The 17,461-nt window shown below is 37.5% G+C and overlaps 1 protein-coding gene across 5 annotated transcripts in view; it reads right to left on the bottom strand.

The window, feature by feature from the left end:
- LOC150107295 (ELMO domain-containing protein 3-like) overlaps positions 1–17,461 on the bottom strand; it is a 287,770-nt gene that overhangs the window by 60,613 nt on the left and 209,696 nt on the right. For all 5 annotated transcript variants that reach the window (XM_090391155.1, XM_090391154.1, XM_090391150.1 and 2 more), the window contains one exon: positions 9,159–9,286. In XM_090391155.1, coding sequence (XP_090247281.1) covers positions 9,159–9,286 — 128 coding nt within the window. The remainder of the gene's footprint in view (positions 1–9,158; positions 9,287–17,461) is intronic.

The following is a 17,461-nucleotide window of genomic DNA, read 5'->3' on the forward strand; positions in this document are numbered from 1 at the left end:
AGTCTGTTCAGGAATATCATTTCTTTGTTGTTCATATGATTTCCATGTGTATTCAATCCATCTTTCCATGATTTCTTTTTTATCCATTAGAATATGGTGTCTTGAGCCTCTAATGACACTTGCATGATTTGCTGTATTTGTTCTGCTTGTCATTTCTCTGATCTTTTCATACATTTCTCTGCTTCTGTGTTTTCTATCAAGGTTTTCTATATCTATACATTTATTCTTAATCCATTCCTCTTTGGCTTTCCTGCATTTTTATTTTATTTCTTTATTCATGCTTTTATATTCAAGTTTGTTCTTTAACTTTTTTCTTTGTTTCATCAACGTTAGTATTTTTTCATTCATCCAAGGTTTATTCCTTTTCCTTTTTAATTGTGGGAGTGTATTTTTGGATGCTTCATTGATGCTATTCTTGAATGTTTGCCAGTTCATGTTAATTTCATCAATTGGTGTTCGATTTTCTGTGTGAGTTGTGGTGTCAGACTTTTTAAGGGATTTTGTGGATTCTTTTATAAAGCAGTCTTTAAACTTCTTAGTTGATAAGTCAGTCTGAATTATAAGTTTCTCTTAATGGTTGGCTTGATATCTTAAGTTTTATTTTGATTTTTGAAATCACTGGGTTGTGGTCCGATCCTATGTCTGCTCCAGGATATGTTTTTGTTTGTGTTATTGCATTTCGGAATCTTTTGCTTATTATTATATAGTCAATTTGGTTTCTATAGATGTCCCTAGGGCTTTTCCAGGTATATAGTCTTCTGGGAGGATGTTTAAACAGTGTGTTGGCAATTATTAGGTCATTGGTTTCACAGAATTGAATTAATCTTTCACCTCTTTCATTTCTGATTCCAAGCCCTTGGTTTCCCATGCAAAATGAGATTATTTCTGAGCGCACTTTTGCATTTAGGTTGCCCATTAGTATGATAACTTCATCTGACTTAGCACTGGAGATTGCAGTTTGGATGTCTTCATAAAATTGTTCCAACTCTTCATCTGGGTGGTCTTGGGTTGGTGCATGTGCTTGGATAATATACAGGTTGAATGGTTGTGCAGTTATTTTGGCTGTTATGATTCTGTCATTTATGAGCCAATATCCCTGCAGAGATTTTGCAATTCTATTACTTAGGACAAGCACTACTCCATCAAGGTATACATCACTGCCAGAGTAGATTATATTGGATTTTTTCTTATTATTATACCTGTATCTGTCTACCTCACTTCACTGATGCCTGCAATATCAGCCTTCATCACTTCTAATTCCTGGAGTAGGTTATCTAATTTGCCTGCTTCATTCTGACGTTCCATGTTACTATTTTCAAGAGATTGCTCCTGGTTTTCAAACAAGGAACATCTGAGAATATCCTTTCTGGAAGGTTTGGGATATTATCTTCATACGGTACCTTAGTAGTTCTTGTCTTACATTTCCCAGTTTCAAGCTTTTCTTCCCTGTAGCTATAATAGCTGATGGTTGCACAGGTCTCAACCACATCTCTAACTTAGTTAATGTACAGATTGAATAACAGTGGACCAAGCACATCTCTGTGGTACACCACTTGTTTTTTTTTTTATCTCTGTACTGGTTATGGGCAGTACTACCATTACATCACATCCAGACATTTCGTCCAGACTTGATATAGGCCTAAGCCTTTTACCCTATTCCTGTTCTAGTTATCATTGTAGTCATTCTCTGGTGGCAATACCATGCCACCAGTGTGCCCTGTAGGGCCCTCAAGGAAAGAATTTTTATATCCTTCTGCGTAAGCCCAAGCTGTTTTAAGTCCTAACTATCTGCACTCCATATGCCATGTAAAGAGATGGTGGTACTGGTAAACCTCGTAGTTGCCCCATGCTCCTCCCATATCTTACTAACTAGATCTTGGTTATTTTTATAATAATTTACTTTATTATTATGACTATAGGCTAGTGGGCACCCTGTTCCCACCACCTGGGCATCAACCACCCAAATATCACCATCTCTTTTAATCACTAAGTCTGGCTTACGCAAACCTGCGGAGGTCCTATAATGTGGTTCCACCACAGTCTCCCAATCTTTGTTCTTAAAGCAGTTGTTCAGAATGGAGACCACGGCATCATGCCTTCTCATGCGTACCCCATGGGTATGGAAGCAACACTGGGCTATATGAGACAATGTCTCACTGTAGTGGCAGCCAGCCCTATAGTTGGAGTTGTCACTACCCCATCGAGCTGTGCGGGCTTGAGTAGGCAGGGCATTGATCCTCGTCCTGATAAGGTCAATATACTCGAACCCAGGGAGGAGTCTCAGGGAGAATTTAAAGAAGGATTTAAAGGTGCACCATCTACAGAACAGTGCAACAGAGATGCCCATCTCTTGTGCTCTGTGGGTGCTGACTCGATTAAAGCACCTTGATAGTGGGACCAGCCTTTAGCCCACCTAAAGTCTTCTTGTATTAATGGACTATAGAAAGCCTCTCTGCAGATGTGGGAAAGAAGATAGTTCTAACTGCGCGATTCTTGACAGCCGCAGGCGTGGGATCAGCCATCTAAGTGATGGAACCCAAAGCCCACCATCCTTCACCCTCGCATGGAAATATGCAGTAGGAGTGTCAGGCAGCAGTCAGAGCCATGATGTCACAGTTGAATGGATAGCCCTGTCCATTTGGGACAGTACCGAGATATATGTCCTGCCAAGCACCAACTTGTGGTAAAAGCGAGGTAGGAGATAATAGGAAAGGAGAAACAGTCTTTGTTGGGCTTGAGAGGAGCTTTCCTCAAAGAATTGATCCCAAAGCCTGCCTGTTCTTTTGGTTGTGCTAGGTGCAGAGTCATACAAAGCCTATTAGCTAAGACTTTTGTAAACACTTTGTAAACCACTGATAGTAGACTGATGGGTCGGTAGTTCAAGTCTTCTACCTCACTTTTTTTATGTAGCAGAATTAGGGTAGCCTTCTTCCATGTTCTTGGTACATCATGTTTCTTCTGTCATAAAGTAAATAGTTTTGCTAAGAGTTTGTAGATCATTTCTGCACCTGCTTTTAGAAGTTCAGCTATAACTTCATCTTCACCTGCAGCTTTTCCATTTTGCAAGCTTTGGATGCTCCACATAACGTCTTCTGGTAGAATCTGTGGTATTTCAGCTATTTCGTAGTTGTCTTCTTCTTCATCATTTAATTCATCATCCTGATACAATACTGAGTAAAATTCTTCAATTCTTTTTTCAAAAGCATGTCTATCTCTGGTTATGGTCCCATCTTGTAGTTTGACTGCAACCATCTGTTTATTGCTGTTCATCAATTGTTGTTTGGCTTTTTTTTTTGAGACTACAGTTGTTTTCAATTGTTTGTTGCATGAATATTTCAGTGATTCTTTTGTGATACGTTTTCTGATCGTTTTGCACAATTCAGTGTATTCAATTTTATTCTGTAGGTTATTTGATTGTTTCATTTCTCTTCATTTCTTCATCAGCTGTTTTTGTTTCTTCAGAAATTTTGTCTTGGTTCTGTTCTGTGGTACCAGCTATTTCAATTGAGCATTGTAAAAGGTTTTGGGTAATAATGTCATTACTTTCTGATGGATCAGCATTGTCATCTATAATAAGATTTTTAAATCTATTGTTTATCTCATGTTGGAATATATCTTTTTTAATGTCGAGTTTGTGTACATCTATGTTTTGCTTTGATCTTCGAAACATTTTTCTTCTTTCTTTTTGGCAGTTTATTTGAATCTTACCACATACCATACGATGGTCGCTTCCAATGTTGAAGGTGTTTATAATAGAGCAGTCTTGAAAGATGTTTTTCTTATTGCTGAGGATAAAGTCAATTTCGCTAGTTTTGCCATTTGGACTTTTCCATGTCCATTTCCTATGTATTTTTTTCTTGAAAAAAGAATTCATGATGTACAGGTTTTCTTTTTCTGCAAATTCTATTACCCTTGCTTCTCTATTGTCTCTCATCCCATATCCAAAATTTCCCAGTGAGCTTTTATCTGATTGTTGTATACCAATTCTAGCATTAAAGTCTCCCATTACAATTCTGAAATGATGTTTTCCTTTATTGTAAAGTTGGGATATATCATGATAGAAGGCTTCAATTTCTTCATCGGTATGACTTATTGTTGTTGGTGCATAGACTTGGATGATCTTAAGAGTGTATCTTTTTGAGATTTGAACAACAATACTTGCTATTCGATCAGATATACTGTCAAATTCTATTATGCTGTTCTTCAATTTTTTCCTGATTCTTTCCTTATCTTGGCCTCTATAGTACATCTCTGTTTTTTAACTGAAGAATTTCTTCACCATTATGTCTAATTTCACACACTCCAAGAATGTCCCATTTTAGCCGCTTTAGCTCTTCAATTAGTTCAGTTAGCCATGCTTCACTGCTCAGAGTCCTACAGTTTAAAGTTCCAAAGTCTAGTTTCCAATGGCAGTATTATTATTCTTTCCCTCCTCTTTTACCTTGCAGTGTCAAGGAATTTTCTACATTTAACCACTACTGTATCGAGGATAAAGTGGTTAGCCCTATGCCTCCATGTGTGTGTGTGTATACTGTCCAACTGCAGATGCGAGACCCCCAACTGACAATGTGCCAAGAAGAGTCAATTCGTGTTGAAGAGAAGAAAGGAATAAGGTGATGTATTAATTCATTACCAACATGCAAAATCACATGCTTTATAGGTAAAATTTTCCAATTGTTGTACAAGCTAATTAGTTACCACTTTAAAAACTAGAATTTCATAAAAGAAAAGCTAATTTTCCGATATATAATAATAATAAACACTCATCCCATGAAATGCATTCATTATCTATAAATTAAAGATACCAAGAAATTATATACTTGGTTTAATCCTTTATCCAAATGTAAGCAAACAAAGTTTGCATCTGAAGTATTTTCAGGACTGGGGCAACTTGTGGTAAAGGTGGTATGACTTCACATCACTTGACTTAGTATCCCATAATGCAAAGCACATCTCCTTGTGGACACAGATGTATAATGATATGCATTATGGGAAGGGTCACTACCGAGACTGGTTTCGATCTTTATTGAGTCTCTTCAGTGGGAGCCAGACCCAGAGGTGATACCAAGGTTGAAGTAATGCAGAAGTCATATTTCCCTATACCATTTGAAAAAAGGTGTCACACCTTATTATTAAATTACTCTGGACTGGAGAAAGGTTGTTGGAAGTTTTTTTTTCACTTGTGCATTATGGGATACTAAGGCAAGTGATGTGAAGTCGTACCACCTTTACCACAGGTTGCCCCAGTCTTGAAAATACTTCAGGTGCAAATTTTGTTTGCTTACGCTTGGATAAAGGATTAAACCAAGTATATAATTTCTTGGTATCTTTAATTTATAGTATACTGTACAACCAAGTGAAAAACTTCCAACAAGCATTGATTAGCCTATTATCAGAATGGATTTGCCTTCTTCTTCTACTGCCATGTGCAGAAGTGTCCACTAACTACAACGAACTGCTACTGCCATCATCATCTATACCAACACCACCACTAGTAGTTTTTGTGCATAAATTGTATGTGTTCTCAAGGTCGATTTGTCTGTATTGTTTGTCTGTATATATAAATATATATATATATATATATATGTAGAAAGTATTTTATCTTGGGTATAATAAATGTTAAAGATGCCAAGCTATTTTAAACCTGTTTTTACTCCATTTCCCAAGTAAGCAAACAGACAAACAAGTCAAGTTTGCACCTGCAAGTATAGCTGACCCTGCACGTAGTGCAAGACCAAGGCAACTCATGGTAAAAGTAGAATAAGCTCTGATCACTAATCTTAATATTTACCTTAATGCAAAGCACATCTACTGGAGGAGATGTATGATGCTTTGTATTAAAGGCAAGGGGCCACTAGTTTTGACCTTTATTGAGGTCACATCAGTGGGAGCCAGGCTGGAAATACCAAGATTTTAGTAATACAGAGCTTATAAGTATTTTACCAGAACAAGTTACCATAAGGTATTTTAACCTTATTAAATAAAAATCTCAGGAGGAGAGAAAAATGTAAAATACTTATTTTGTATTTTACCTTGGGTATAATAAATGTTAAAGATACCAAGCTATTTTAAACCTGTTGAAAGTTTATTTTTCACTTGGTTAGAATATAATAAATTTAGTTTAATCCTTTATCCAAGTGTGAGCAAACAAAGTTTGTGCCTGAAAGTATCTTCAGGACTGGGGCAAGGTGGTACAACACCAGGGCAACTCGTTGCAAAGGTGGAGCAAGCTACCAACACTCCTGTCTCAGTATCTCCCATAATGCAAAACACATCTCCTTGCGGATATGTCTAATGTTATGCATTAAGGGAAGGGCCACTACCCCGACTAGTTTTTGCTCCACCTTTGCAACGAGTTTCCCTGGTGTTGTACCACCTTGCCCCAGTCCTGAAGATACTTTCAGGTGCAAACTTTGTTTGCTCACACTTGGATAAATGATTAAACTAAATTTATTATATTTTTAACCTGGTTTTACTCCATTTCCCAAGTAAGCAAACAGACAAAACAAGTCAAGTTTGCGCCCGCAAGTGTTGCAAGTCTAGCTGACCCTGCACGTTGTGCAAGACCAAGGCAACTCATGGTAAAAGTAGAATAAGCTCTGATCAATAATCTTAATATTTACCTTAATGCAAAGCACATCTCCTGGAGGAGATGTATGATGCTTTGTATGAAAGGCAAGGGGCCACTACCCAGACCGGTTTCGACCTTTATTGAGGTCTCATCAGTGGGAGCCAGGCTAGAAATACCAAGATTTTAGTAATTCAGAGCTTATAAATATTTTACCAGAACCGGTTTCGACCTTTATTGAGGTCTCATCAGTGGGAGCCAGGCTAGAAATACCAAGATTTTAGTAATTCAGAGCTTATAAGTATTTTACCAGAACAAGTTACTTTTATTTTATTTAATAAGGTTAAAACACCTTATGGTAACTTGTTCTGGTAAAATACTTATAAGCACTGTATTACTAAAATCTTGGTATTTCTAGCCTGGCTCCCACTGATGAGACCTCAATAAAGGTTGAAACCGGTCTGGGTAGTGGCCCCTTGCCTTTAATACAAAGCATCATACATCTCCTCCAGGAGATGTGCTTTGCATTAAGGGTAAATATTAAGATTATTGATCAGAGCTTATTCTACTTTTACCATGAGTTGCCTTGGTCTTGCACAACGTGCAGGGTCAGCTAGACTTGCAACACTTGCGGGCGCAAACTTGACTTGTTTGTATGTTTGCTTACTTGGGGAAATGGAGTAAAACCAGGTTTAAAATAGCTTGGTATCTTTAACATATATATATATATATATATATATATATATATATATATATATATATATATATATATATATATTAATAGGAGGAGAGCTCAATCTATAATTATATTATTATATCTCCTTATACTACTACACAGCTGACATCATTTTTAAAAAATCTGCTGCTAACATCCTTGGCTTAACACTGAGAATGAACTGTTATTCTCAGATCAAAATATTTGTCAAATAAAGTTTTATTAATTTATACATATGCTTGTGTCTACATGTGGAATATGACTTCCAGCTTTTCATAAAACACATTAACAGATTTCCTCTCTCTACCTGACCACTTGCTTACAGGTGGCACTCTTGTGTATGGATGGGATGGATACAAATAAAAAATAAAAGAAAGAAAGAAATAATAATATATATATATATATATATATATATATATATATATATATATAGTCTAGCCAAAAATACTGTTACATCTTGAACAGCACATAAACCTTTAATCTATCTGTAAATCATTTACAGTTTTCAGCACATACAAACAAGCATAATGTGCCTGTAGCAGCACTCAATGTTCGAAATCCCCCCCCCCCTCCTTTTGCCTTCACACACATCCGAAGTCTGTGAGGCCACATATCGATGGCATCATGCACAACATCCAACGGAAATACTGCCAGTGCTCACTCCAAATCCACCTTCAGGATAGCGATGCTGGGGAGTGTTGTTTCTTGCAGGCTACTCTCCCAAGTTGTGACCACAATTTGAAGTCAAACGAATTCAGATCAGGACTTCCAGATGGCCAATTAGGTTGATATGTGGCCAGGCAAATTTGCCTCCAACCACTCTTGTGTGGTCCTCCCTTTGTATACAGGGGCTGAGTCCTGCTGGAATGCCCACTGGTGGTGGTGGGGGGGGGGGGGGGCTGTACCACTGGTTCTAGCATGGTGTCTTGATACACTCTGATGGAAGTTTTGACCATTTTCTCGCAGAAATGCACCTTGGATACACTTTGATATATATGTCAATCCCCCACAAAACCATCACTAATGCAGGGCAATGAACTCTCTGAATCCACAGTGCTATGGCACATGCTGTGCAACCATCTGAAGAATATACCCGAATGGCTATTCAATGGTGAAAATCTTCTCATCTATGAAGATTATATCTTGTATCTGTTGTTCGTGTACTGCTGGAGAAGTGCCTTTGATTTTATTACCCTCTACTGCATAAGTTGTGGTATTAGGAAGTGTCCAGTACAATGATGATAGGCTCTCACCATCAAGTCATCAGTTAAGTACAAGTTACACCATTCTCTGTGAAACATTCATCTCTCAGTGCATCACTTTCTGCATTCTCACAGGATTATGGTGAAGGTGTGCCTTCACAGTCCTCACAAGTTGTTGCATCCTAACTCACCGTGGTCAAACTGTTATCTGGTGGTCAGATATGTCTTCTGTATCATTAGAACAATTAATAGTCAGATACACAAACATCCTACTGATACAAGTGTTTTTAGCATTTTGCAAATAACATGTGGCTACATCCTAACCTTGTGAAGTGCTATTACAGCTACATGGTTCTCATAATCTCCCCACTGCATGTTAGCATACATTTAGACATCATGTGCTCTCTCTCTCTCTAGAACTTTCTCTCTCTCTCTACTGATAAAATGTGAATGTTGGCTGCACACAGCACCACTAACAGAACCAAGCTCGTGCAATTCTGTGGGCAGCATTGGGGTAGGAGGGGGAATTGGAACGGTATTTATGGCAAGACTGTGTATGTATGTATGTATGTATATTCTTTCTTATCAAGCATAATATAGCACTTTTGTTATTTGTTGAACTTTACAGTAAAGAAAACATTTTGTCCACATTTACTTGAAAATCAAAGTTTACCTTTAATCACATAACCAGAATCTGAAATTGTTTTATTCTGCTGTTTCCATATCTGGTAAACACAAAAAAGCACTCCTGCAAAAAATTCATTTGCTACTGACATCACTTCTCCACACTTATTGCATTCCCTGTATAAGGAGAAAAAAAAACAGAAAAGTAGTTGTGGGGGGGGGGGATGAGATTCACATATTTCCAAGGGGAAATAGCAATTAAATAATTAATTGTAATAATTAAATAATAATTATTCTTCTAAGAGGATTTAGTTTGTTTTTTTATTAATGCTAACAAAACACTACTCACCAGCCACTTTATTGGGAATAATCCTCAAACTATTACACTGTGATATTACTTTAAAAAAAAAAAAAAATCCCAATTCCACCCACAAAAGGTTTGAAACCTCTCTCTCTATGTTCACTGGTCATCTACAGATGCCGGCCTCAACTCTCTGAAGTTCAGTCACTCCACACACATCATCCATCCATCTCATTGATGGTCTATCCCTGCCTCTTTTTCCAGGAACTTTACCTTCTAAAAAAAATCCCAATTCCACCCACAAAAGGTTTGAAACCTCTCTCTCTATGTTCACTGGTCATCTACAGATGCCGTATGGTCACTCCACTGCTCGGTGATGTGCCACACCAGGCTTTGCCATGTTCTGTTGTTTGCTTTTCTGGCGGCCTCAACTCTCTGAAGTTCAGTCACTCCACACACATCATCCATCCATCTCATTGATGGTCTATCCCTGCCTCTTTTTCCAGGAACTTTACCTTCTATTACTCTTCTGAGAAGTCCCCCTTCTATCCTTTCTATGTGTCCAAAATATTTTAACTTTTTTCTGTCAATATCCTTAAGGAGCCATAAAGTTCTACTGATCTTTTCTAACACCCATTCATTTGTATGCCTTTCAGTATACGATATCCTCGACAGCCTTCTGTAACACCATATCTCAAAAGCACATATCCGATTCTTATCTGACTTCTTTAGGTTCCAAGTCTCACATCGATAAGTCGCTGTTGAAAAAACAACTGCATCCAAAATCCTCAACTTTGTTCCCATGGAGATAGATCCATCCTTCCAGATTTTAGACAGGTATCTGACTGTTGTTTTAGCCATTCCTAACCTTTTTCTGATGTCTTCTGAACAGCAATTCTTCACATTAATAATGGATCCCAGGTACTCAAACTTGCTGACTTACTTTCTCCATTAAGGTACACTTGAAAGTTTATTTTAACTTGGTTAGACTATAATAAATTTAGTTTAATCCTTTATCCAAGTGTGAGCAAACAAAGTTTGCACCTGAAAGTATCTTCAGGACTGGGGTAAGGTGGTACAACACGGGCAACTTGTTGCAAAGGTGGAGCAAAATAACATCACTCCTATCTCAGTATCTCCCATAATGCAAAACACATCTCCTTGTGGATATGTATAAATATCTGCAAGGAGATGTGTTTTGCATTATGGAAGATACTGACATAGGAGTGATGTTAGCTTGCTCCACCTTTGCAACGAGTTTCCCGGTGTTGTACCACCTTACCCCAGTCCTGAAGATACTTTCAGGCGCAAACTTTGTTTGCTCACACTTGGATAAAGGATTAAACTAAATTTATTAAGGTACACTTGTTTCTCAAGAGCTTCTCTGTTTGTATTTCCTTTGAGAACCATAATCGTTGTCTTGCTAGGATTGAGTTGACGTCCTCTGTTATTACTGCTCTTGTTAACTTTCTCAAGAATTAGTCCTAGTTCTTCCACGTCATTACAAAGCAGTACTGTATCATCAAAAATATTAATAATTTGAGGTATGCAGATGATACCACCTTGCTAGCAGAATGCAAAGAGGATTTGAAGGAACTTATTATGAAAGTTAAAGAGGAAAGTGCTAAATATGGTCTTAAACTTAACCTCAAAAAGACAAAAGTTATGGCAACATGTGAACTTAATGATTTTGAAGAAGATGGGGAGAAAATGGAAGCAGTTAACAATTTTGTGTTGCTAGGATCCCGAATTGATAAAGATGGTTATTGTACTGAAGAATTTAGAAGATTAATGTTTTACTTTATTTCTTCGAGTTCTTCATCATCGTTTATTACTCAGAAAGAAAGCAATGACAAATTTAAGCAAGATCTTTAAAGATAAAGATATTAGCCGACCCAACAAAAATCAGAATCGTGAAAGCAATGGTATTCCCTGTGGTGATGCTGTATGGATGTGAAAGTTGGACCCTGAGAAAAAGTGAAAGAAGAAAGATAGATGCATTTGAATTATGGGTTTGGAGATGCTTATTAGGAATACCATGGACTGCAAAGCAAACCAATAAATCAGTGATAGACAGAATAAAGCCAGATTGTTCCCTTGAAGCTATGATCATCAAGCAAAAATTGTCATACAGTGGGGTCTCGCTAATCCGAACTAATAAAAACCGTGCACGTTCGGATTATCAAAAAGTTCGGATTAGCGAATTTTCCTCCAAGAGGCAACAATAACTAGCATTTAAGACAAAAATAATCAGATTCTAATGGTACATGAATTTAATTCTGTAAATAAATGAAGTAACTGATAGAAAAAAAAACCTACTGTACTGTAATGTAAAACAAAAAAAAAATAATACAGTACACAAGTTTATTGTAGTAAAAAAATTTAATTTGTATGTACCTTATTGTTGAGGATTCTGATTTAATAAAATTGCATAGTTTAGTACGTAACTTAATTTGCGTAAAAAATATCACTTTCTTCTACACAACACAAAAAAAAGTTTTACAAAATAACACAAAAAAAGTTTATTTTTTTGTAAAAAAAGTCATTGATTTTCTTTTGCTCTTGGAAGCTAAACGTTTTTCGAATGCTTCTTCTCGGAGCTGCATTAGCAATAAAATTTTGTGGAATGGCGTATCATCCTGCTTAGCACATTCTATACACATATTAAAACTGTTAACTACCTCTTCATGTTTTACTTTATTTCTTCGAGTTCTTCATCATCGTCTTCTAATTCATTCTGTAGTATCATATTTATAATTTCAGCATCTGATTTGATTTCGAATTCACTTTCGGTTCTACCTGTAACCCATTCCGTAACATTCTGTTTGTGAAATTTCAACATCTCAATTTATATTTTTAACCAAATTATGCACGTTTTGAATTTCCTCTTTTTGTGTATCCTGTATTTGTGATTCATGCTGACAATACAGCACGTACTGTACAGTATAAAAAAACAGACGTGAACACACAATAAATCAAAATAGGCCTCCAGTATAACAGTACAATCGACAGTATGAAAAAAATACTGTACTGTAATAATAATAAAATAAATAATAATAGTTAAAATATTAATTATTAAATAAAAATAATAGCACACAAAATAATAATACGCAATAAATAAAACTTTTTTTTTCAAAAAGTAATCCGCAGTTCGGATTAGCGAGATACCACTGTACTTCGGACATATTATGCGAGTAAATGACAGTCTGGAGAAGATGATGATGCATGCTAAAGTTGATGGAAGCAGGAGAAGAGGAAGACCAAGAATTAGATGGGTGGATGGATTTAAAGAAGCAACTGGAGTGCACTTGGAGGTTCTGAAAGACATGGTCAGGGACAGATCAGAATGGAGAGTGTATGTTCATGGAGTCGCCAGGAGTCGGAAACGACTTGATGGATCATAACAACAACAACTGTATCATCAGCATACCACAGATTACTGATCAATCTACTTCCTGTCCTGAGCTCATCCAATGCTTCACGTATGATGTCCTCCGCATATATAATAAACAAGTGAGGAGAAAGTAAACATCCTTGCCTAACTCCTTTTCCAACTTGAAGCCAGTCGGTCAATCCAACACCTGTTCTTACCATGGCTTCTTGCTCCTTATACAAGTTGGCTATCAACTTGATAGTGTGTTGAGGAAAACCCAATCTTTTCATTACTTCCCACAGTTTCACATGCGCAACACAGTCAAAAGATTTAGAGTTGTTCAAAGTCTAAGGAACACGTTACCAGAGGGAGTCTGAATTCTTTATATTTGTCTATGATCTTGTTAACTGATCAGATCCTTTGCCTTAGACAGGCAAAGGATCTGATCTCTGGCGCTCTTACCTTTCCTAAAACCTGCTTGTTCCTCGGGCATCTCTGCCTGAACTTTGGCCTCAATCCTATTTAGCATGATCTTCAATAAAATTTTGCTTGCATGAGATATTAAACTAATAGTTCTATAATATCACCTTTCTTATGTAGGAGTATGAAAACTGGCTTCTTCCAGTCTCTAGGCCATGATCCTGTCTCCCATATCCTTGTAATCAATCTATGAAACACTCTTATCCCTCCGTCCCCCTATGGCCTTTAATTAACTCTTGTGGGATTTCATCTGCACCTGGGGCCTTATTGCTGTTAAGCTGCTTAACTGCTCTTTCAACTTCATGCCTAAGTGGAAGAGGTTCCAAATCAAAATTTTTCTGGTGAGAGGGCTCCACATTTTCTTTATCCACTCTGCTGTACAGTTCCTCACAGTATTCTTTCCAACTTTTGGAAAGAATACTGTGAGGAATGGAGCATTACAACTTCTGTTAGTAATGCTCCATTCCTGTCTTTGATGACATTCAATTTAGGCTTAAACTTATGTTTTAAGCCACGAACTAAACAAAACATCCTTTTATAATTGTGCCTCCTCATCTGGAACTCTATTTCTTCACATTGAAACCTATGATGCATAATATATTAGTACCATGGATGAGCTAAAACTTAATCTGAGAGTCTTGTTCTAGAGACACTTCTTTTTTTTTTTTAAGCCACATCAGTTCCCAATAAGCAAAATGTCCACATTACATTCTGTGTGATTCCGTCTAGCACAAAGGTGGTACTTGTACTTTTGTGCACTCTGATATTTCTTGCAAGAGGAGGCCTAATCTTGAATCTCCTCTTTCACCTTCTGTGGTTTAAAGTTTCTTTGCCTCATTTATATATCTGCTATCTTTACTATATCCCTCCCCCCCCCCCCCCGAGTTCTGGAAACTATTTTGAGCTCATTGACTTTTTATCCTTGAAGCTTGATTTCCTGCAATCCAAGTACCATAACAATAAAGTCATTTTCCTTTAGAAACTTTAATGTTTCTCCCTTTCTCCTCTCCCCCCCCCCTTTCTCCACTTTCACTGCCAAGCTGGAAGAGAAGCTGATCTTTTTGCTGTAAGCAACAACCTAAAGCAAATTGTTCAACAAACAACCAGAATGCTTAATAATCTTCTCTATTCACCAAACACTCTTGTTCTTTTCTTAATTAGTTCTCCTTCTAGGTACATTGTCGAGATAACCTCTCCTCTTTGTAATTCTAATCATAATCTCATACACGTTTAATCTGTAATGGAATGCCCTCAACCATTCATAACCTTATATCCTTTTGGTCAATCCAACTATCCAAATATCCTTTGTCATTACAATGCCAAGTGGGAAGATATCCAAGATTTTTAATCCTCCTTACCATGGTCAGAAAAGTGTTCCTATTCTTCAGGTCCTGATTCCTGTTATGACTGTATGAAAGAAATTACCCATGTTGGAATGAGAATATTCATTCCCCATTCTATTCAACAGGTATGCCTGGGTGGTTCAAGCAAAAGAAAATAGCATATCCTGAGGGGCTTGAGACAAGAAACTCCATCTTCATAATCAGCCTACAATGAAGTCTGCAACACTTTCAAAACAGTCAATAACCAATGCTTCATGTACCAATTTCAGTTGTGCTTTCTGATCCCTTGCAAAACTTCTGCACAGCTTCTGTCCATCTGTTTCCTCCCCCCCCCCCTTCTCTCTCTCTCACACTTAAATGGAAGTACTACTACATCACCTAAATATAATGCTAATCTCCTGGTATCATTCTTATTATCCAACTCCTGAACAGATTAACCAGGATAAATCATGGAACACTGCACTGCATGCCTCCTGTGGCCTTCCAGAAAGACATCAGAAAGACTCTTGAACAGTCTTCATACAAAAAAGTTTCCAATCTTGATAGTACCCCGCCAGTTGTGCTCAAAAATCTGTGCTCCTGATTAAAATGTCTTTATCATCTCTACAATATTATTATACTTAGCTGGTGTCTATCTCACAACATGGAAGGAGGCCCACATATGGCAGATTCCAAAAAAAAGAGGATAACTATTGACCTGCTGCTCTCACCTTAGTGCTGTCTAAGTAATGAAGAAGAATCAACTTCTTCAACACCTCAAAAACCATCAACTAATCAGTAATGTATATTGCCCACCCTTGAACACTTGCCATGGAAAGAACTTGGAGAAGTCTGTACTACTGCAGCTGACATTTTCCAATGCATCTAATAGAATTTGGCATGAAGAGCTTCTTAGCAAACTGCTAAGAAGCTCTTCATGCTTCTTAGCTGTCTTCCATTCTTTGTAATCGGATTGCTAGTTTTTTTTCTCTCTGGTTGTTCACTGCATGTAATGGTCGAATGTATTTTCTGTTCATATTTTCATACTATTGGGTAACCAGTGATCTGCTATTTCACCCACCCTCTTCCTGATAACAATTAATGACATTTTCTCACTGAAGTCAACCCCAATCCAGAGTTTTCTGGTGACAGCACTCTCAGTTCACTCTATTCATATATCAAACCTTGTGGTGCTCAAATAGCTTGTTTCAAGGTCATCTACAATCAATCCCCTAAACAATGATCTCCACACCAATCTTCAATGGATGATCTTGGCATCTCCCTTTTTGCTCAAGGTGATCCTTTCATCTATCTGGCTACTAACTTTGTACATATCTCAAATCTGCCCAACCTTGGAAAAGTGGTGCTTTCACATTAGGGGTGATGTATCTAAAACCTATTTAAAAGCTCTTGATGCTGTTCAGAAAAGGATAGTTTGGCTAATTGATGACCACTCTTTCACGACTTCACCAACCACTGTCTGTAAGACAGTATCTTTTACAGTTATTTCCATGAGTGCTATTCAGCAGAACTGGCATCCATCATATCCCACTGCTGCTGCTACATTCAATAACTCAAGCAAACTGCCAAACATCCTTTTACAGTTGAAGTGCTGACTTGCCAAACCTGCTACTCCCATGCATTTTTCATCTCTTCTACCTCTGTTCTGTGGAATAGCCTTCACCATGAAGTTTTCCCCCAAACAGACCACTTTTCTCTTGATCTCTGCTCATACATGGCAATGATTTGTTATAATCCTTATAGCCTCTCATGTACAAGAGTAATATATATATATATACTAGGGGGACTCCACCCCCCATGCCTATGTCGCCCCCCCCCCCCCGGGTTCCAGACTGGTAGGCTGGTTCTCCTTGAATTCTGACGACTTGAATTGAATTTTGAAGACTTGACACTCGGGCTAGCCCGAGTTTCAAAACATTTCAAATAACTTCACAAAAAAAGACATCATTTTATATTTTACAGTAGATATATATAAATATTTAAAAAAATATTCTAAATAACATTGAAAATGCAAGTTTTTTGTCTCCTACATTTTCCTGTTATGTCAACCTGACTGACTGAGTGGATAACACAAACTCAAATCTCATTGTAGCATGGATATTTTTATTTGGATTTGTTTGCTGATGATGTAAAATTGGGTAAAGCAATAGTTAATCAAGATGATATTAAAATTCTGTTTTAAACAGACTGGCAAAGGAGAATGCATGTCAATTTAATGCGGCAAAGTGTAAGGTTATGCATTTTGGGGTGAAAAGATAACCAGCAGTGTACAGTGGTGCACTCAGGATTTAATAATCTTGGAGGGGGCCTGGAGCACTCAAGATTTAATCTTGGGGGGGGGGGAGTTGAGTAGACGATTAATGAATACACACTACACATTGTATTGCATACGACCTATGACTGAGCATCTGCAGTGATCGCCAATACATGACAAGTAGTATAGAAATAGGGATACAACATAAATAAAAAAAAAGAATTTTAATTAGGAAAAGATTTTTGGAAAATTTTCTAGTGTTTATTTCCTTTTTCTTTTTTTTTGGGGGGGGAGGGCCCCTTGGCCCCTCCCTGGGTGCACCACTGGCTGTGTACCACATTGATGGAATTGTGCTCCAGGAAATTGATGAAGCCAGGGATTTGAGGATATTAGTAGATAGGGAATTAAAGTTTAGAGGGCATGTTGCAAAGGTGGAGAGGATCCAGAGATGAGTGACCAAGATGGTGAAAGGTCTATGGAATGCACCTTATCAGGATAGATTGAAGGGGCCCCTTGACCCCTCCCTGGGTGCACCACTGGTTGTGTACCACATTGATGGAACTGTGCTCCAGGAAATTGATGAAGCCAGGGGATTTGAGGA

This window comes from Typopeltis vanoorti, chromosome 4 (genome assembly GCF_054136105.1).
Source record: "Typopeltis vanoorti isolate ZY-2024b chromosome 4, IOZ_Tvanoo_1.0, whole genome shotgun sequence".
In the NCBI taxonomy this organism is placed as follows: domain Eukaryota; kingdom Metazoa; phylum Arthropoda; class Arachnida; order Uropygi; family Thelyphonidae; genus Typopeltis; species Typopeltis vanoorti.